We start from the raw sequence: 23,101 nt of genomic DNA on the forward strand, positions 1-23,101 counted from the left end.
TTTGTGAAACCTGAGATTTCACTTATAATTACTCCCAGTCCAGCTTTTTCTAAAAATTTATGTCTTCCTTTCTCTTTGAGGAAGTACAACTTAAAGGAAATGCACTTAAACTATGGCTTAATTCTCAATTCTTTAATTTTTAAACTCATAGCTTCCTAGAAGCATGTTTCATTGCTCTACTTCTTGGGTGACCACTGCTCCAAGGACACAGACTTTAGAACCAGACTGCTGGGGTTCAAATCCCAGTTTTCCAATTTACTAGCTGTGTGAACTCAGAAAAGCTACCTAACCTTTCTGTGCTTCATTCCCTTCATCTATAAAATAGGGATAAGAATAAAACCTCTTTGGGAGAGCTATACGAGCATATGATTTAATTCATGTACACAATTCCTGGCACATGGGAAATGTTCACTCCATTTTAGCTCTAATTATTCTCTTGTGTTCAGAGGTCCTTGGTGGATCCCCATTTTAAAAGCTGAGCCTCAAAGATTAAGTTCCTTGTCCAAGGACACACTCAAGAAAATGGTGAGACCAGGTTTCAAATAAATCTCCAGAAGCCTGTCTTGTTCCACTGGTCACTCCCTCCCCTTCCTCAGAAAGCATGTGTTCTCTGTTCTCAAGAATGTGGAATCCTTGATTCTGGCTTCTCTGCTTCAGCGGGGCCTGCCCAAGTGAAGCAGCCACATAAAGGGATGCATTCAAATTAAATGATGACTCAGTGTGATTCTACTGAAGTCAATGACACATTTCTGGGGCTTGTTCTCCCATGTGGCTTCTGTTCTGTGACCACGAGACACACATGCCTCTCTAGTCAGCCAGGTGCCTGTCTCCCAGGTGGGCCACAGGAAGGCAGCTCTGGGCCTGGCCTCGGTAAAAGAACAGGACAGATGAAAGAAGGGTCCACTACAGCACTTCATGGGTAGTTCTGTTCCAGCACCCAGCAGTTACAGGTGGGAGTCCTGCAGTCAGAGAAGATGCCCTCCCTCCCCAGACCTCAACCCTGTCAGCCTGGAGGAGTCACTAGACTTCTCGAATCCAAGCTCTCACTCATGTGATGGGATAATGTGCACTGTACTCCTGTGATGTGAGCGAGTGAGTATGGCCTGGGCCCCAGGATGCTGCTTTGCTACTGCTGCCCCACCTGCCACTGCACAGAGCACTTGTTAATGTTTCCATATAGTCAGTTTTCCCTAGCCCATGGACATCAGAGGAGACAAACTCATGTGACTAATGTTGACATCACCGGTGCCTAGCAGAGGGCCCGTAACACAGATGACAGACCTGTCACAAAGGTCAGCTGCACAGCCAGTGCTCTATCACAATAGACACTCATAACTAATACCAGAACAAAAGCCTGTGAATTAAGTAAAAGGTTTTCTTTTATGTTTAGATGAGAACTGGGAGACTCAATGGTTTATTTTTAAATATCCTTTAAGAATTGAAGAGATGGTTCATAATTATAAACATATGCTGATACCATGTAAAGAAGTGTGAATATATTCAGAGGAATAAAAAAACAAACATTTCTGTGAGTTTACTTGGTAATATAAATTAAAGGTAAACGCTCATATTGAGACAAAAAAAAAATTAATTTAAAGGACATCAATGGACCACACCAACAATTTAATAACGGCAAATTACACACACAGGTAAAAGGAGCAATGAATTCAAATCACTGGTCTGTGAAAATGGATTCAGTTACTAGAATTAGTTTATTAGCAATTTGAGCTAGTTTTTAATAGGTAGGGGTGGTTACCTAAAATAAGGACAGATAAATCCTTTATAAAGCACCAGTTTGTGTCTATTTAGCACTTGCCAAATTAGGTTCTATGGAACATAAGCAACTCCAGAATGCTCCTTTTTAAAAAGAGTTTGGAGTCAAATGAGTATTCTTTAAAAAATCCTATTTTTGGAAATGTTGGTCATTACAATTCAAGAGTAGCCAGCTGATTTGTTCAGCACCCAGAAAAATATGTTTAATCAAACCTTAGTTTGATTGTGCTAATGAGTCAATTTGGCCTTAACACTGGGTAGCCGGCTCTTTACCAAAAAAGCCAGCTCCAGGATTAACATCAGGAGGATGGCAGCACTGCTAATCCTTCCTCTCAGTAGCAAACGTCTTTCAGTCACTGGTCCAGGGTGCGTGGCAATCTGGTGGGAGGAACAAAACCCATGGCCACAAAGGAAATTGACTTCCTCATTCCAAAAAGGAGAAGAGCCAGCAATCATTAAATTCACTCATTTCTGCAGTTTGAGGTCAGTGGTTTTAAAGTAACTCGGTATGAAAATGACGGATGACAATCAGAGATGTTGTAACAGCTAAAATAGGGGGTCATTTTCCATATTAGAACTATTCAATTTCAGTTAAGATTTTTCTGTCTACAAGTAAAATTAATGATCTGGGGTCAGTGTCGGGGACAAAGTCCAGGGGTTGGAGCATTTTTCATGTTAGAATTACTAAACTGCTAGGAAGACTTCCTTCCATACTAGAGAAACAACGTGAGGAAAAAGTGATGAAGGAGAGCCTCAATGTGTGTGCTCGTGCACCTGAGGGTCTAGAGCAGGTGTCATTACCTCACAAGGTCATATCATTTTGATCATATTTGCTAATTAAAAAACCTTGGTCTTTCACATGTTTAGTGTCAAGAAAATAATCCTGGGGCATGTACCTAGAAAGCACCAGACTGTCACTGCAGGAAGATCAGAGATGAACACTGGTGAACATTCACATTTGTAAAGTATTTTCACATACATCATGTTATGTGTTCATCACCATCATTTTGGGAGGGAGGTCAGACAAGTATGATTATTGTTTTCCTTTTCTGGAAGAAGAAATCAGACTCTCTCTGTGAGCTGTAGTGACTTACTACCCCAAGTCGCAGAGAGATGTGGTAGGAGAGCTGGGCAAGGAGGCTGGGCAATTTAGGTGCCAAATCCAATACATTTTTCAGTCCTAAGACTCCAATAACCAAGGTTCTGGTCAGAAGTTTTTAAGCAAGCTGAGGAAGTGGAAGTAGCTAATTAAAGGCTTAAACTACAAAATCCCAAGCTAGGCGTCATATGAGATACCAGATCCAACAATGACAAAATGAAAACTCACGAGTTTCCAAACATAATGCGAGTTGCTTCTAGCTTGTCACAACTCACCATTAATTATACATATCTATCCAGACAGAGCAGCCCATTATATGAGAGAAATTATTATCAGATGTTACATTTCTCTAATGGCAAAGGGAATCTGTTGTCTTAATTGCTAAAGAGCTAGAAAACAGTTCTTGTATATTTATGAGGTACCAGTTATTTCATTAGAAAATAATAAAGGGGGTGTTGAGCTTAGTGAGATTAAGTTATTACATGCCTTCTATTATATCAATATACGCAAAAAGATGTTAGGTAGTTGTTCTCCATTTCCAAATGCATTAGACTTCTAGAATTATAGAATTTAGGAATAGGAAAGAACTTATCTATAAAAATTGGCAGCACAAACAAAAATTGTCATCTTTGGAGGTATTTTCAAAATAAAAATGTACAGTGATTTACCCAAGACTTAATTATGGCTCTTTGAGACAGAAAATAGTTTGAGCTGATGTCTGATGCTTCTCAATTTTATGATCCATGATCAAAGCACACAGTACAAGACACAACAATAAGAGTACTTCTTTTTAAGGGTTAAAAATGGTACCCATGCTTCGATTAGTAAATGATCTAAATCATATCCTTTGCAATAGAAGAATAGCACCACAAACTCTATCCATCCTTGATGTGCATGTAAATTCTTTTAGCAGTTCCCAGATGTTAACAGAATAACTCACAATGTGTTAAATCGTGAGGGCATATTACCTGCCAAAGCAGCCATGGCACTTGCCCTCTCTTTCAATATAATTCCAAAGACCAATTGACTGTCCATTCAAGAAGGCCTCTCCCATGCAGCCTTTGAAATGTGTAACCTTCACAGAAGGAGACTTCTAATGTAAACAAACAAACAAACATAACCCACATGTATTTGAGCAAAAGGAATAAATTCTCTAAATGCACAAAACTCCTCCCTCAAATCTCAAATCTAAAGATCCAAATTTTGAGAAAACAACATCCCCCAAAATGGCCAATTTGTAATCATCGGATTCCCTTCCAATTATGAAGCGGAATCCTAGAATGAGTGAGAACTGGACAGGATCTTAGGTCATCTTAGTTACTAGGTTTGCTAGAGAAAAGCATCTGTTACAGATGAGAAACAGAGGCCCAGAGAATGGTCAGTGGTGAGGGCCTGGCTGGTACTGAGACCTTCACTCTCATGTGAGAGCACTGAACAAGTCATGTAACTCAACGTTAGTCAGTGAAAGGATGAATGATACAGCAAAATAAATATGATGGGCTCTTTCACTAAACACTAATTAGTTATTAGTCTACCACTAGAGTTAGACTAGAGATAAAGGAACTTTACAGAAATGAATGTGGAATACTGAATTCCCTGCGAAATGAACCAGTGACTTCTTTTCCATTTATACTATTCATTAAGCATGATCCTTCACCCTACAAAACCAACCTAACTCTGTAAATGAACTGTCATTAAGCAAAAAAATCCTCATCTGCCTAGAATATATTCAACAATTTAATCACATTAATTTTTTTTTTTAATGTGTTTTTCCAGGACCCATCAGCTCCAAGTCAGGTAGTTGTTTCAATCTAGCTGTGGAGGGCGCAGCTCACAGTGGCCCATGCAGGGATCAAACCGGTAACCTTGTTAAGAGCACCGTGCTCTAACCAACTGAGCTAACTGGCTGTCCCCAATCATATTAATTTTTTAATTGAAATGTATTTGACATATAACATTTTATAAATGCATGTATTAAATTTACATAGAAGTAAAATCAGCCAATCAGTTGTATGCAGACAACTGTTCATGATGTTACCTTGATCTGTCCTCCAAGCCCTCCAACAAACATTAGTGTTGAGTTGTTTATATCCAGCACATTAGCTGCTCCTGGGGATTTACTTGTCTTTGGTGGTGGCTTTTGAGTTGTGCTCATTTCCTTTACAGTCAATGAACCAATGTTTCCAAATCTAAGGGTCACGAAGAATTGCAAAAAGAATACTTTCAGAATCGCAAGTCAGTCCAATACGCACATCTGTTTCATACACAGCCTCCATCTCCTTCTCCCCGTGTCCACTGCAACAGCCCCCAACTGGTCTTCCCGCCTCTAGTCTTGTCCACGCAACCCCCAATTTACTCTCCAAAATCTTGTAGAGTGTTCTTCTACAACACACATCTCATCATGTAAAAACAGTTATGGATCATGAATTAAACTATATTTGAAACTGTGCACTGGCTTTAAGATTGTCCTATTTTTATACATAAAGCAAAAGACAAAATTTCTAACAACATACTATCAACAACAACAAACCATAACATTATGGAAAAGTAAAAAGAAGATATACCTATCGCTGCTTAAACTAGCTATGTCTAGAGAGGGCTTTAAAAGGAAGAACTTTGCTTTGTGTCAGAATTTTAAGAAAACGTCTTCCCCACTTGTACTCTTGTCTTGGTTGTCTTCTACTTGCTTTCCACTGCCAGCCACACGGAATTTCTACCATGCTGCGTTTACTCCCATTTACTAGGCCGAAAATGTTTTACTGGGCTGCCTCAGACTTAGACCTAACATTCTAAAGGTAACATAAACTTTTAACTTTTTTCTTCCTTTATTATTGGTTTTGGGGAAAAAAGTGTATTTCTTCCATAATAAGGAAAAAAAAAGAAAACCTTATTGCTACAGTTAATCTAAACCAGGCATTCTTTCACTATAATTTGACTTCCCAGAAGTTTCAAAGGTTATTTATTATATGATGTTACAAACATGTAATTACTTATAAGATACAATTTCAAAAAGAGAGATGCTTCAGGAGAACTTTCTCTACTACCTGGTTACATAGATACTGTGCCATGTGTTGTCATCAATTGGGAAATCTGGAAATTCCAACCGTGCTGAGCCGGAGCCCATATCCCAGAGGAAGGCCACTTTCCCTCGTCGCATCTCCACTGCCAGGAAATCAGACTGGGGAGCAGGGGCATGAGTTGGCATGAATTTCCATGCCAGACTGCTTGCATGACTACTAAAACACTTTTGAAAATCCTACAGCATTTTCTCTATTCTTAAAAATAAACAAACAAACAAATAACAAAACCCAAAAAAACTATCATATTTTATCTTTAAATGTTCCCCTCCCTAGAGCTGGAGCATGAGTCAGAGTACGGGGGACAATGGGCAGCCCTGGCCATTAGCGCTCCACCACCTCCGCCCTGCCCGATTCTTCACAACGTTTCCCTGAAAGGGCCCCAGGAAAACTTGTTGGCGTCACCAGCAGACTACAGGGACCATGAGGAGAGGCGTTTCACTTGAGCCTTTCCTCAGTCTAGAAGACAATAAATAAAGTAATGTAAAATACGCAATAAGACAGGAGCCATGAAATCCCACATCAGGGATTGCATGTGTTTCGCACTGCACCATAGCGTCCAAGAAGGCACTCAGTTAACGTCTGTGCTTGTCAATATTTTCTGCCCTAACACACCCGAGGGTTCTGACCCATTTCCACTGGCACAGCGAAAGGTATCAACGGCCTTCCATTGGGAATTTGGGTCGTAGAGCCTGGGTGAAGCTTGACAACTGTGATACGCCTTAGGGTGCATGCCTCCACTTCCGGTAACAACCACAAGAGGGACTTGACAGACCCAAAGCTAAACTCAATGGTTTCAGACATCACAGAAGGTATTACGTTAAATTCATCGAAGCTACAGAGCTTGCAATTAAGACAGCAAAGGGAGGCACCTTTCCTTCCTAAATGTCATTTTCTTTCACACCATGTATTCAACTTCATAATTTCTTTATTTTTAATCAAACACTACCAGTTTGGCAAAAGTTCCCTTAAAAGAATTAGTGATTTCACCAAGGCCCTATTTTTTTTCTTTTTTATCAAAAAGTGCTAATTCAGAAAATACACTCGTTCATAAAAGACTCATTGTTGCTTTCTGTGGGCCTATACTCACGCTGGTGCTGCTACCGAGGTAGAAGAGAAGGTTATCGGGTTCACTTGTTTTGACATTTAGTGTTAAGGTGTTGTAGTTAGTAGAAGAAATCTGAGGCTGGTAGGCTCGGATACAATCTCTGTCTGCAGACACAGCAACTTTAATCTGTAGAAGGAAAAGGAAAGTGTCCCAATCATTTAGTGACACATGTTGGCAGCATGCCAGGAATTCAAAAGTACTATTCCATGACGGATTTTCATTGTTAGGCAGGTTTCCTCTCTTGATAATACATAATGCTTTGTGTTGCCTAAAGTGAGAAATGAGATCATGATGAAAATTATTTTATTTAGTAAAGTAATTAAATATGGAAAAGTCAGTCTTAGGGTTTTAACAGAGCATTTTATGTAGGAAACTATTTCCCTCATGTGAAATTTAATTCCTTAAAGACAAGGACTTATCCAAATCGCCTTGGAACCTTTACATCTGACACAGAGAGGACATTTGATGATTACTTGTCAAATAAATGGAGGGGTAATCTATTTATTCTTTCAGCAAATATTTAGAGAGCATTATTGAACTTACTATATATTTCTCTAAGTAATTATTTGCACATAATCTTATATTCACCTTCAAGATGATGAGTTTGTATTCATCAGAGCATTTGGAACCACCCGTTGGACTTACATTTTTTTTTAGTGACTGAACTAAAACAGATGGCAGCCAGAGCTCATGTAAACCTACAGCCCTTTTCCAATAGTGAGGTCACTGGAGGGGTGGGTGTTAAAGAGCTCAGAACGCCTTTATCTAGGCTAGGAAGCTTTTGGTGATCAATATTAGACCACAGGTCACATTTGTCCTCTGTCCACAATAGCATGACAACTGCATATTCTCTCAAAAGTCTCAGTATTTCCCTGAAATGCCTCTCCTGTAGGGCACAACTGATGCCATATACTATGGATGGCTAGAAAACATTTTCTCAAGTTTGTTTTTTTCAGGTGTCAAGTGTTCTATGTATTGGATTTGTGCAGCATTTGTACATGTACAGACTATTATGTTAGACTCCTAGAGCATGAGGCCCTTACTACACAAACATTATGAAGAGTTCTGGATTATTAAAACCACCGTGACAAAATGATGGATATAACACCATATGTCACCAATGAAACAGAGTGATGTTAACACTTAGACAAGGTGTTCTAAACCATCAGCTAATAGTTACGAATCTATAAATCTAGGCTACAATTACAAATCTCCATAAAGACATGGAGATCTCTTTGCTAACAACATTTTGAAACATGTTGAATAAAAACAAAAAATGAGACTCATTAAATATATTTAAGGCTTTAAATGTACTGAATATAAGGCTGTGAGGAATCTGGGATTATTGAAAGCTGGTCAGTAGAAGTTCTTAGGGACTCAGGGTGACCAGAAAGCCATTTCTACGTGAATTCTCTGGGACTCGGGGTTCCTGAGAGCCTCAGCGAGGGGGAAAGACGGGGTGTTGCTGAGAACCACAAGGCCCCACACTCACAGAAGCTGCTTGTTTCCGGGCCTGGCTGATCAGCAGTTTAATTTCTGACAGGTTTCTGCTTAGGTTCTCTTCTAATATCTTCAAAGGCTTCAACCGATCAAATAAAAGGTTGGCTTGTGTTTCCACATCTTTAACTTTTCTTCCAGCTAACAGAGCTAACAAATACAAGGTGACAAGAAAGTTGGCAGGGTGAGGGACAAGGACACAAGAGAATTTAACTCCTCATGACTAACGCACTGGATAAAACAGAATAGCCCAAGAATCAAACAAATCCTTGAAATTTTGGTACATATATGAAAAATGCACCAGCAATATGCACCACCAAAGGCCCTTCTCTTTCTTTATAAATGCAAATTCAGATGTTAGTGCATTTTAATTTTTTTAGGAATGCTGTTTGTGAACAAGGCACCATTGTACACTTGGCAAGCTCAAAATCAGTCACATGATGCAGGCTTTCCTAATGGGAAGGCAGACCGTAACATACTGGTCATTGTAGAGTCCCGTAGAAGTTCATTTGTTTCTCGCAACGTGGCATTGACCCTGGACAGGTCCGTCGATGTGTTCAACAGCTTCTGACTCAGTCCCACAACGTTCTTTAGCGTGCTCACAGCACTCTCATTGGTAGATATGGCCAACTCTTTGATTTTGGCTCCCTTGTCTCTGACACCTGAAATAAATTTATGTGCAAGCATGTACTCCAGTGATTACACACAGAACAGAGAAAACCATAAACCCACAATTATAATATTACACAGAAACATGTTACAGTGCTCCTTATTGGTTGAGCATAAAATGGGGCTTCTTGTTTTTAACGACAATATTAAGGCTGCTTATCATACACCCTACTGTTCCCTTTCAGGGATGAATGAAATAATATTATGTATTTCAATACACAATGAGATGACAAAAGCAACTGTTTTCACCTTATGCTCAGGATCTTATATGTTAAGAAGCTAAACTCTTTATTTGGTCCTGTTTCTATCACTCTCTTCTCAAATTCATTAAACACCTTCTTCAAATCAATCCATGTCTGGTTAAGAAGGTTTGAGAATTTAAATGTTTAGGTGGGATGGACGTGTCCTAGGCTAGAGGAAGTAGTATTTTTCCACAACATCAACTGGCTGCTACGTAGAAATAACACTAGAATAAAGACTAAATGGTCACTAAAGATAAATTGGTATTCAGTTATTCCAGAAAATCTGGGTGATGATTTTTTTTTAAAAAAAAGGCATTAGTATTCATTTTAAAGTGTTTAATCACAAATGGGGCAAGCATTAACACTAGAGGAAGCTGGATAAAGGATATGCACGTATTCTTTTTTATTCTTTTTGCAAGTTTGAAATTACTTCCAAATAAAAAGTTATTTTTAAGTGTTTAATTAACATGCACCATGTGTCCTCAAAAAAAGGGAGAGAAAAAGAAACATCCAGATCAAAAAATGTTCCATTGATTTAAGGTAGGAAGTCCAAAGTGCCCCAAGCCCAACTCCCTAATGTAATTTTTGTGCTTACAGAGTGAACCAGCTAATGGAAATTTGGAGATGTTTGGGCATCTTGTAAGACTTAAAAAAAACTCTTATTAAGAAAAAAAAAGAGAAGGTCGAGGGAATGTAAATATTGTACCACAGCATGACTCATTTGTATTACATTTTTAAAAAGTTATCCTATTTAAAACTTTAATGAATACTGCGTTTCCAAATCATCAATATTAAAATGATCTATTTTAGAATGCTTTATCGCCTCATGAAGAAAGATTACCAAGCAAGAACTTCTAAATTTCCTACATTTATAATGAATCTAACATTTTCCCTCAAAGCAGGAACATTCCGATTTCTTTACTTGCTAACTTCTTTGAATAACCCTTTTTTTCATTTAAGGGATGTGACAAGCACTTTTAAAAGTAAGCAATTAGTATGATAGCACAAAGTCTCTAAGGCTTCTGTTTTTCAGAGTATAATTCTAGTATTTCAATGCAGGTGTTCTGAACTTATTAAACAAATAGTGACCTTCACTTCCAAATCATCTTCATTTGCAAGTAAAAACCCTATCAATCCTGGTCACATTTCCAGGAAGGGCTCTTCATCAGACCCCAGGCAGAACTTCCTCCTGTTCACTCACATGTAATGGCTTTGCAATGAGAAGACATTAATTAAGTCACCTCCTTCCACTTACCTTCAGGAATTGCTCTAAGTATCAAGAGTGATTCATTGGTCTGCCTAGTAATTTTATCAGTATTCTCTTGAAATGTGTTTGCCGTATTTTTCAATTCTCTCAGTTCCAACGTGATACCTATTTAAAGGGGAAAGAGTGTTCCATTTTAGGCTAGCCTACTAAAAAGTTGCCACGGCAACCATTTTCCTCATTACTGTGACCCATCCACAGATCAACAGCTTTCTACAGAGACCCCCCAATATTGAAAGTTCTTCCAGTAAGATTTAGTGCCCTTGATTATATTGTGTTTTTAGCTTTGCTTGTTGCCCTTCTCACTAATATTTCTTCTAAAATTGCATGTCCAATTTAATTAGAGCTCAAGGTGAAGAACTGTGTTTAAATCACTCAGTCTCATTCAGACTCACCAACTTCTTATCCACATCTAAATCGTGGTTGTATTTCTCCTCTAAGCTGTAAAACCCCAAACCGGGGCTCCTTCCTGGGAATCTCCCCTCAGTCTTCTCCCACCAGCTTCCCCCACCAGGGCCCCTCTGCTTCCTGTTCCCTTCTCCTCACTCAACAGGTGGTCAACTCAACCTCCTTCAAGTCTGATCAAAGCTGTTGGATCAAAGCTTTCACTTTTAAAATTTCTGTTCATGATATATAATCACATCTGGATTCTGAACACATGGTTAAAAAATAAATTATTGCTAAAACCCTTGATGAACATGATTGGCTCTGCCTAAAATTTTAATTGCCAGGAAGACCTCTATTTCATGGCCTATGCATTACCTTTAGTGGTATAAACTGACATCATAGCCCACCAGCATTGATGCTAGAGTCTGTGTTTAATGCTTTATGATTGAGAATTATGCACTTTCTATGCTGTGAGATGGCAACAAATTCTAAATTTTTGTCACTCACAGAGAAACAAAAAGACATGCATATATCTACACCTTGGCTCAGGCAGCTGTGGAAGGATCCAGTACTGGACATGGAAGTAGTCTAAAAGAGGGGATGAGCTGTTTACGGACCACAATTTACTCCTATAGGAAAAGACTTGGTATTTTTGATATATTAGAATATAGACTATATTAAGGTGAAAAATATACTATGTGTTAAAAAACTTACATGTTTTTCATACACAGTAGTTTCCTGCTTCCATTTTGTTATGGATATGCCATTACATTATTGGATAGCTCTTACGTACACCAAATAATTGTTTACTGAAACTCTTAGGAAAAACTAAACTACATGGGTATTTTTTTAAATTGGTAAGTCAATTGTGATTCAATTCAATAATTATTTAATGAGAACCTACCATGAGCCTAACATTATACGAGCCCTGTGAAAAAGGCAAAAGAAGTACCAAACATAATACAACTCTTCAAGAAACTATAAAACAATGAGAGGCGAATAGATGAGCACGTGAAATCAAAGATAACCTGACAAACACTATGAAGAACAGGGAAAGTTCAGGAGCTAAAGCAGAGTGGGAGATTTGGTTATCAAGGAAGGTTTAATGAGCATATGGAAAATTAGGGGTGACTGCACATTAAAATAAGAGGTATCATTAAAATAAAATTTTAAATTATGTGATGTTTATATGATAGCAAATTGGAATGTTATTGTGACAAAGAAAGGTTAAGCTTCAAATTGCTCCAGGAAAGGAGAATATTCTGGCAGTATACTCAGAGAGGTGTTCTTATCAACATAGTCCAAGATAGAAACTGACCTTGATGCTTTCTGCTCAGGTTATTGCCTTCTTTCAGAAATTTGGAACTGTGCTGGAGAACCACCTCCCCATTAGACACGAGGGAGTCTGAGGACTGAAAAACAGAACAATTTAAGCATGATGACTAGAGGGCAGGGTGGAATCCTGCTGGAGACAGGGAAAGCAACTCTATCAGAATAGCCTCTGGTCTAGTCAACTATAACAGGTAGGGAGAGTTTAAATTGTCCTCATTTATGTTTAATATATGTCCTATGTTATGGCTGAGGAGAAAGAACACAGCGAGTTTTAAACATATAAAGACAAAAACTAGCCATTAAGTGAAGATCTTCACCACAGGTAAGAAAATATGCCTCAAAAACTGGCAATTATAAAAGTCATGAGGATATAAAGTACAGTATTGGGAATATAGTCAATAATATTGTAACAAATAAATATGTATGGTGCCAGGTGGGTACCAGGTTTATCGGGGGATCACTTCATAAGTTATATAAATGTCTAACCACTGTACTATACACTTGAAACTAATATAATATTGAATGTCAACTGTAATTGAACAAAATTTTTTTAAAAAGTTGCCTCAAGTAGATATCAAGTGGCATTATCATTTTTCTTGTAAGAAATGGTGAGATTTTCCTTATCTTTACATCACTAGTCCCTACTCTTTATAAAGAAGTATTTATGACCTTAAGAAATTAAAACTTGTATCACATGATGACAGAAGCCATAAAAGATCCCACCAGAAAAGAATATCGACAAGCATAAATTTAAGTCATTGAGTCTTTGCTCAAGCACCTTAAAGAACAATCTACCAGCGTGCCTAAAAAAGGAAGGTACACTCCGAAGCCCATGGGCATTTCTTACCAAGATTGCCTCAGTCACAGTTCTGAGAGCATCTTTTGCCAATTTTTCTGAGTCTTCAATCAGGCTCCTAATGTTGGAATGGATGTGGGTCGCACTGGTTGCATTCAGGGACACATGTCTAACATTTCCAAGGCCACTATGAAATCAGCATATTCAGAGGTGTTATGATACACTAAATTGAACTTTCCAACTATTCTTAAAAGTCTCCTAGTTTCTTTCCCTTTAGAACAATATCATCAACGAGGAATAACAACATCTGGATTCCCCTCTGACTCCAAAAGGTATCTTAAGCACTGGCCACACTGTCACAATAACACTAAGAATCGTTGTATAATTAAAACCCAAAGAAGAGGCGATAGCCATTTCCCATCTTTTATCCATTCACCAGTTTCTACCAGCTGCCCTCAACATCCTTTGACCTCTGTTCAAGCCCCCCAAATGTGTCTGGGGCACCACTGCATGTGTGCATTGGTAGTAATCACTCCTGTAAGGCATTTGCTAATTTTCAAAAAGCTCTCCTAAATCTATATAAAGGTGCTGAATCTTATTCCTCAAATGGTACCCACCAATTTGATGAAATTCGCTAGAGGTTTTGGAGGAGGATCAGATAATATTTCGATCATTTGAATTTCATTCACTCTTACAGGTGGGCACATCAGTAAGGAACTTTCCAACTGGTAATGGTGCAATTTCATCCAACTACTCTGTCTTGAAAATCAAATCTGACCATTGACACATCTTTTGTGTACTGTACAACTCACTTCACTTTCTTCCCTAGGTTATTATTGAGTTTGGTGATTCCCAAACCAGACATCAGCATTTATTACTTGTTACTACTTGATTGGCAAAATTTGGTGATTTATAAATAAATGATAATGTTATTTAATTTTGTATATCATACCAAATTGTTTTTACTGCACATGATAAGTAATAAAGATTTTGTTCTAGCTATGTATGTAGTCAGAATATTGTTTTGTCTTTTGGGAAATGATCAAAGATGATAAAAAGAGAGACACTGAGTATCTAATTCCATTTTGTATTATTGATTCTTATGGCATATATAGGCAGTAGTGCTCAACGTAGCACATAATTTATGCAATATTCTATCTTATATCATTTTTAATTGCTGCCATTGTCTGATCTACGCTTTTATGGCAGCATTCCTCAAATTGGAAAGATGTTCATTTTTCCCCTACCACAAAACATACCCAACATTCAAAAAAAATTCCCAGTGTGTCCAGACGTTTTCCATCTATAATTGATAACAAACTTTAAATAAATAAGTTTACCAATTAACTTACAATCTTGTGTAAATCACTAATAAGGCCTAAAATCCTGGTTTGCTGCACATTAGATCACCTGGGGATCTTTTTCAAAAAAATTACAAAGCCCAGGCTGCAGCCCACACCAATTAAGTCACAATCTTTAAGTGGGGGTAGGAATGTGAGTGGGGAGATTAGGGGACAAAGGTATCAGTATTTTTGAAGTTCCCCACGTTATTCTAATGTGCAGAGAAGATTGGAAACCACTGGCCTAAAGTTATGCCTCTCATTTAAAAATGACACTTCTAACAAACTGAGGACACATTTAACACGTAGCAAAAATATGTTAAAATTATTCTAATACTACGGTAGATCTTCAGGCAGGAGAAAATAACTGGGGGTGATATCTTTCTGGAATTGGGAAAGAGAGTCCTTATATGTACTTCTATAGGTGCAGTGTGGGCAACCACAACCTCCATTCATGCATAAAGCCAGTCAACGCATAAGCTCCATAAAGGCAAGATAAATAAAGAAGTTAATATCCTTGTCTGGCCACATGCAACCTAACAAAGCCCTGAGCACTTAGTAAACGCTTAACAAGGCCTTGATGTCTTGATACTGTGGCATAATATTTGCTTTAATACCTATCCACTTCAGTTTGCATTTCTTTATCACATCTTTATGCCGGTGGTCAACTATGTTATCAGACATGGGAGGAAATCCTCCTCACCATGTAAATAAAACAGGAATCCTCATTTTTTAGACAAAAGGAGAGTGATTCAACACTCTGATCAAAATCCTTATTCTCTCTGATCAATGAATCACAACCGTTGGAATTCCTGCCAAATGTGGTCTCACCTGTCCAAAGTGCCTGCTAATCTCTGAAGCTCAGCTGCATGATCCTCGGCTCTGTAGACAAGGTCAAGTGCTCCTCTTTTGGACATCTGCATAACCAGATCATCCACATGGCGCCTGATTTTGGCAGTCCATAAAAGTAGCTCATCATGGTGCTGCTCTAAGTGCTACACAGAGAAATCAATACTGTGAATACATGTACATCTATGTAATGATGTATGTGCACATATGCTCGTATATGAGATGTGTGGAGACTCTTTGGAAACTGTATGGTAGCTATGCTGAGTTGTAACTTACCTCTACAGCATTTTGCGCAGCCTTTGCACACGCAGTGGCAGCATCTAGCAATCCTCTTCCTTTGGTGATTAGCATCGAGGTCAAGTTTTGTTCTTCTTGAACACGCAGCTTTTTATCCTGCAGAAAAAACCCCTTTAAGGATGCTTCATAAAGCAAGTCAGCTTCTGAACGCTGGTGCCTGATGTTATGTGCTGGGGTTAGCACTCAGGGCTCATTTTGTAGGAAGGTAAAAGGACTGTGATTTACATCAGAGAATTGGGTTACCAGCTTTAACTGAGGAGGGAGCTATTAAGACTCACACTGAACTGTCGCAGGCTGGCATTGACAATGGGCAGCAAGCGGTGGCTTTCCTGTGTCTCCCCCTCCGCTTTCTTCAGGAAGTCTTCTGCTGCCTGCAGCTCATTGTTGTGTTTGGAAAGGAGGCTGCTTGCTGCTTCTTTTATTACCTTTAATTCTTCCTGTGGCTTCTGGTAATTTTTCTGAATGTGAGACAATAAATCTTCAGCAGCCCTGATAAATATAAATGGTTCACATAATAAGTAAATGAATAACAAAGCACCTACCATTGAAATGATAGCAGAAGGAATTTTTACTTATTCACACCTAGTTTTATAGTGTGCAGTAAAGGGTAACAATAGAGAGCGAGAGGCAGCTGTCCTCAGAAAGGCCTGCTTGCAAGGTTGGCCCTTGGCTGGTATAGGCAAGTGTTCCCACTATTCCCGAACTGATGAGTGTCTCACTGCCTCCACTGTTGGTGCATAAAATGTGGTTTATGCTGAACAACTACTTTCCCTCTGGGAGTCTGGAATTTGGCCACATGCTAGGCAAGGGGCGCCTACAAGACCAGCCTCCAGTAAGAACCATGGATGCAGAACCTCAAGGGGGCTTCCCTGGGCAGAAACGTTAACCTGCGCACTGCTGCATTTTCATTGCTGGGGGAAGAGCGCATTCTGTGACACCTCATTGGAAGGGATCTTAAGGAAACCTGTATGGATACTTCTAGGTTCCACTCTGTCTTCTTCCCTGACCCAGCTGTGCATCCTTAATATGCTGCCCTAAGGAAACCTGGCTGTGAGTACAACGAGGTGCTGAGTCTTGAGATTCCTAGTGAAACTCTGAATGTGGGGCTGGTCCTGGGGACCCTGATGAAAGCATAATAAGCAACCAGCTTGTGTGCTAAATATTTCCACCAATAGGATTGCCATACTTCATCATAAACCACCAATTTCCTAAGAATTATAATTAAAAAGCTGATAATTATAATTTTAAAAATTAGGAATTTTAAATTCCTAAAATAACCCACAAAATTTGAAATGGCGTAAGTACAGGATTATCTATAGAAAATAAGAAAGAAGACAGAGAACACATTTTAAACTTTAGTTTTTAAAAATTAAAGGTCTCATTAGTAATAATTTAACAAATTAAAGAGCAAGAGATCAACAATCTCATTAATAACTTAATTTCAAATAAAATCAGAAGATGCATACTGACAGAAAAGGGGTGGCAGGAGGGCCTACAGAGCAGGAGAGTCAAGGGCACTGAGGGGAACAGGGTGGGAGGGGGGCCTTCTCCCCTTCCTCAAATGCTATTCAGAAAATGAACTTTTCCTAATTGGACTATGAGCTTCTACCGGTAGCAGGCAAAAAACTTCTAGTGCTCTCCTTTGTGTCTGCAATATTTTCCATGGAGGCACATTTTGTTGAACAATGAATGAACGGACTGCCGAAGGATATGGTGGGAGACGATGGCCCCATGAAATGACTCCTTTGGATCTCCAGAGAATCTCCATCTTTAATAAGCTCCTATTCACTCTGATATACAGTTGAGGGAGGGAGCAAATGAGATGACAAACCAGGGCAGGAAACCCTGGGAGGAGCCAGAGAAATCAGGATGAGTGGGAAATGGGTGGGGTGGGGGGGGACAGGGTGGGGCGTGGAAAGGAGGTGGGGCTGGAATCAAATATACGACATTTCCATGTCATCTGGATGGCAATGGGGAGCTAAGCAGAGACTAGCACAGCCGAATCTGGGGTGGCCACCTCAAGAATGGATGTGTCCTGGGGAAGACCGACATGGAGGTCTCCTTTCCCTCCAGCGCTCCCTTCTACCATGCATATCAGGTGAGGGAAAATGCAGGTGAAAGGTCGGGGTCGGAAACATGAGTATAATCAAGTGTAAGTGTGGCAGCATGGTCCCTGACCTGACCATCCAAATTCTACCCACCCGTCTTTTACGGACTAGGTCTTAAATGCTTCTTCCTTTTGTTTTGGGTTGGAAAATAACAGGGTTTAGAGTCACACAGATTTAGGTTTGTGGTCAGGTGTCAGATTATCCTGGAGGTTTAACACTGGACAAATTTGATAGTGTTTGGGTCTCAGTTTCATCAGCCGGATTCTGCCCTGCCTCACAAGGTGGCTGAGATAATCACAGCACAGGACATGAGAAGTGAAGCCCGCACCCTCCCGGGACAGAGGGGGTGCTCCATAGACTGACGCTCCCTTCCCCACATTCTGGGCCCTCACTCTCCTCTAACGTCCCCTTGTGGTATTTACTTGATAGTTTTGTCAGGACCCTTTCTGGGCCCTAACTAATATTCTAATAATTAGATTACTAGTTGTCCTCCAAATCTTACCTGACAATAAGTTCCTCCTTTTGTTTTTCACCTAACAAATCAACAATGTCAAAAATCCTATTCAGTGATGAGAAAAGATGTAAGCCTAACTTTACAATGTGTTGCCAATGGAAGTGTACATTGTTTTAAACAAGTCTTTTAGAAAATAATTTGGAAATGCAAGTTAGGAATACTCAAAATGCAAATTCTTTGGCTAAATGATTTCACTTCTTAATATCTACCATAAGATAATAATGTGAAATATAGAAAAATATTTTGTTTCAGCTGCCCATTACAACATTATTTAAAGTGGCAAAATACATTGAAATAGTTAAATATCACATTACAGAGAATGGAGTTTTGATGGAATATTAACTATTTAAACCAGTACTTAAGATATTTATCACAACCTGTAAGAAAGACGGATTGTGCTATACTACCTCAAGTAATTATTTTGTGAAAATACTAAGAAAAAAGCCTGAAAGTAAATTACAAGTTCCTAGTGACCAGGCCTAACAGTTCTTTGTGATCTGTCACTTCACATTGTGCTTGTTACTGAGGGTTTGCATAACTATGCTAAATTATCCGGGCATAATGTCAAACTGTCTTAAGTTTTACAGCACATCTAATAGACACTGACTCTATTTTCTTCCATAAACATTTATTGCATTATACTCGGTCTTCAATAAATACAGTATCATGAGGTTCTTTTGTTTGTGCTAGGAGGAAATGTTCCAGGGACACCAGGAAAACAAAACCTATAGCATAATATCACAAATAGATATTGGCATTTATTATACTTCTCTCTATTTGGAGGGGCTGGCACCCATCTCTTCATTTGCTTCACAATAGGGCCCCTCTCTTTTCTTTTTGTTTTTAAATTACAGTTTATTGGGGTGATAATTGTTAGTAAAGTTACATTGGTTTCAGGTATACAATTCTGTAATACACCATCTGTACATCACATTGTATATTCACTACCCAGAGTCAGTTCTCCTTCCATCACCATATATGTGATTCCTTTTACCCTCATCTACCACACCCCTCCTCCCCACTCTCAGGTAACCACCAAACTATTGTCTGTGTCTACAAGTTTTTGTTTTTTCATTTGTTTGTCTTGTTCCGTTGTTGTTTTCAGTTTTATATACCACTTATCAGTGAAATCATATGATTCTTTACTTTTTCTGTCTGACTTATTTCACTTAGCATTATAATCTCAAGATCTAGCCATGTTGTCACAAACAGCACTATTTCATCTTATGGCAAAATAGTATTCCATTGTGTATATCTACCACAACTTCTTTATCCATTCATCTATCGAAGGACACTTTGGTTGTTTCCATGTTTTGGCCACTGTAAAAAAAGCTGCAACGAACATGAGAGCACATATATCTTTACGGATAAGTGTTTTCAGATTTTTTGGGTAGATACCCCAGAGAGAGATTGCTGGGTCATATGGTAACTCTATTCGTAATTTCTTTGTTTTTAAAGATTTTATTGGGGAAGGGGAACAGGACTTTTTGGGAACAGTGTATACTTCCAGGACTTTTTTTCAAGTCAAGTTTTTGTCCTTTCAATCTTAGCTGTGGAGGGTGCCGTTCAGCTTCAAGTTATTGTCCTTTCAGTCTTAGTTGTGGAGGACGCAGCTCAGCTCCAGGTCCAGTTGCAGTTACTGTTGCTAGTTGCAGGGGGCGCAGCCCACCATTTCTTGTGGGACTTGAGGAATCAAACTGGCAACCTTGTGGTTGAGAGCCCACTGGCCCATGTGGGAATCGAACTGGCAGCCTTCAGAGTTAGGAGCATGGAGCTCCAACCGCCTGAGCAACCGGGCCGGCTTGTCTATTTGTAATTTTTTGAGGAACCTCCACATTGCCTTCCATAGTGGCTGCACCAATCTGTATTCCCACCAACAGTGTATGAGGGTTCCTTTTTCTCCACAGCCTCTCCAACACTTATTATTTGTTTTGTTCATAATAGCCATTCTAACTGGTATGAGGTGATATCTCATTGTGGTTTTTATTTGCATTTCTCTGATGATTAGTGATGTTGAGCATTGTTTCACATGTCTGTTGGCCAACTGTATGCCCTCTTTGGAGAAATGTCTTTTCATTTTTTCTGCCCACTTTTTTAACTGAATTGTTTGTTTTTTTGTTGTTGAGTTGTATGAGTTCCTTATATATTTTGGATAGTAGCCCCTTACCAGAGGCGTTGTTTACAAAAATCTTCTCCTATTCGGTTGGTTGCCTCTTTATTTTGTCGATGGTCTCTTTTGCTGTGCAGAGCTTTTTAGTTTGATATAGTCCCGTGCATTTATTTTGGCTTTACCATCCCTTGCCTTTGTAGACAAATACATAAAATCCTCTCTGAACCCAAGGTCCTGAACCAAACCTTACGCCTGAACCAAAGCATAAGTTTAGTACCTATGCTTTCTTCTATGCAGTTTATTGTTTCAGGTCTTATGTTTAGGTCTTTGATCCATTTTGAGTTAATTTTGGTGCACGGTGACAGATAGGAGTCTAGTTTCATTATTTTGCACGTGGCTTTCCAATCCTCCCAGCACCATTTATTTAAGAGGCTGTCTTTTCTCCATTGCACGTTTTTGGCTTCTTTGTGGAAAATTGTCCATATTTCTGTGGGTTTATTTCTGGGTTCTCAATTCTATTCCATTGGTCTATGTGTCTGTTTTCTGCCAATACCATATTGTTTTGATTATTGTTGCCCTGTAGTACAAGCTGAAGTCAGGGAGTGTGATACTTCAGCCATTGTTCTTTTCCTTAGGATTGCTTTGGCAATGCAGGGTCTTTTATGGTTCCATACAAATCTGATGATTTTTTATTCTATTTCTTTAAAACATGCCATTGGGATTTTGATGGGAATTGCATTAAATTTACATATTGCTTTGGGTAATATGGTCATTTTAACTATGTTGATTCTTCCAATCCATGAACATGTGGAAGAATCATGTTCCTTAACATTTCCTTGTGTCTTCTTCAATTTCTTTTAAAAATGTCTTACAGTTTTCAGTGTATAGGTCTTTCACATCCTTGGTTAAGTTTATTCCTAGGTATTTTATTCTTTTTCTTGCAATTGCAAATGGAAAATTTTTTTAAAATTTTATTTCTTTTTCTGAGGTTTCGTTATTAGTATATAGGAATGCAATGGACTTTTGCACGTTGATTTTGTAGCTGGCAACTTTACTGTACTCGTTTATTGTTTCTAATAGCTTTTTGGTGGAGTCTTTAGGGTTTTCTACATACAGCATCATGTCATCTGCAAAAAATGACAATTTAACTTCTTCATTCCCAATTTGGATGTCTTTTATTTCTTTCTCTTGCCTGACTGCTCTGGCTAGGACTTCCAATACTATGTTGAAAACCAGAAGTGATAGGGAACAGCCCTGTCTTGTTCCTGAACATACAGCAAAGGGTGTTAGTTTTTCACCATTAATTACGATATTAGCTGAGGGTTTGTCATATATGGCCTTTATTACGTTAAGGTATTTTCCTCCTACAGCCATTTTATTAAGTGTTTTAATCATAAATGGATGTTGTATCTTGTCAAATGCTTTTTCTGTATCTATTGATATAATCATATGATTTTTGTCCTTTATTTTGTTTATGTAGTGTATCACATTGATCGATTTGCATATGTTGAAATATCCTTGTGCCCCTGGAATGAACCCCACTCGGTAGGGATGTATAATTTTTTTAACGCATTGTTGCAATCAATTTACTAGAATTTTGTTTAGGACTTTTGCATCTGTATTCATCAGTTGTTGGCCTGTAGTTTTCTTTTTGTGTGTTATTCCTTACCAGGGTTTGGTATCAGGGTAATGGTGGCTTCACAAAATGAGTTAGGGAGTATAGTCTCTTCTTCATTTTTTTGGAAGAGTTTGAGTAGGACAGGCATTACATCTTCTTTGAATGTTTGGTAGAATTCACTAGTGAAGCCATCTGGTCCCAGACTTTTGCTTTTGGGAAGGTTTCTGATGACTGATTCAATTTCTTTATTGATGATCGATCTATATAGATTTTCCAGTTCTTCATGATTCAGCCTAGGAAGGTTATATGTTTCTAAGAATTTGTCCATTTCTTCTAGGTTATTGAATTTGGTGGCATATAGTCCTTCATAGTATTCTTGGATGATCCTTTGTATTTCTGTGGCATTCGTGAAAACTTCCCCTCTTTCATTTCTGATTTTGTTTATTTGTGTCTTTTCTCTTTTTATCTTAGTGAGTCTCGCCTAAGGTTTGTCAATTTTATTAATCTTTTCAAAGAACCAGCTCTTGATCACATTAACTTTTTTCTATTGTCTTTTTGTTCTGCTCTGATTTTTATTTCCTTCCTTCTGCTGACTTTGGGTTTCTTAGTTCTTTTTCTAGTTCTTTAGGGTGTAACATGAGGTTATTTACCTGGGATTTTTTCTTCTTTCTTGAGATAGGCTTGTAATGATATAAATTTCCCTCTTAAAACTGTTTTCGGGGGCGGTCGGATGGCTCAGTTGGTTAGAGCAACAGGGTTGCTGGTTCAATTCCCACATAGGCTAGTGAGCTGCGCCCTCCACAACTAGATTTAAGGACGACTTGGAGCTGATGGGCCCTGGAGAAACACACTGTTCCCCAATTAAAAAATAATTAATTAATTAATTAATTAATTAAAAAAAAACTGCTTTCACTGCATCCCCAAAATTTTGGTAGGATATATTTTCATTCTCATTTGTTTCTATGTATCTTTTGATCTCTCCTCTTATTTCTTCTTTGACCCATTCGTTCTTTAAAAGTAT

The 23,101-nt window shown here is 38.6% G+C and overlaps 1 protein-coding gene across 1 annotated transcript in view; it reads right to left on the reverse strand.

Moving 5' to 3' along the window:
- LAMA1 (laminin subunit alpha 1) overlaps positions 1-23,101 on the reverse strand; it is a 160,682-nt gene that overhangs the window by 21,718 nt on the left and 115,863 nt on the right. The window contains exons 37-48 of the mRNA XM_019755789.2: positions 16,009-16,219; positions 15,710-15,826; positions 15,416-15,579; positions 13,296-13,431; positions 12,435-12,528; positions 10,721-10,837; positions 9,034-9,216; positions 8,550-8,704; positions 7,040-7,183; positions 5,917-6,050; positions 4,911-5,061; positions 3,841-3,965 (exon numbers count right to left, since the gene is read on the reverse strand). Coding sequence (XP_019611348.2) covers positions 3,841-3,965; positions 4,911-5,061; positions 5,917-6,050; positions 7,040-7,183; positions 8,550-8,704; positions 9,034-9,216; positions 10,721-10,837; positions 12,435-12,528; positions 13,296-13,431; positions 15,416-15,579; positions 15,710-15,826; positions 16,009-16,219 — 1,731 coding nt within the window. The remainder of the gene's footprint in view (positions 1-3,840; positions 3,966-4,910; positions 5,062-5,916; positions 6,051-7,039; positions 7,184-8,549; positions 8,705-9,033; positions 9,217-10,720; positions 10,838-12,434; positions 12,529-13,295; positions 13,432-15,415; positions 15,580-15,709; positions 15,827-16,008; positions 16,220-23,101) is intronic.

The sequence above is a fragment of the Rhinolophus sinicus genome, linkage group LG09 (assembly GCF_036562045.2).
Source record: "Rhinolophus sinicus isolate RSC01 linkage group LG09, ASM3656204v1, whole genome shotgun sequence".
Lineage (NCBI taxonomy): Eukaryota > Metazoa > Chordata > Mammalia > Chiroptera > Rhinolophidae > Rhinolophus > Rhinolophus sinicus.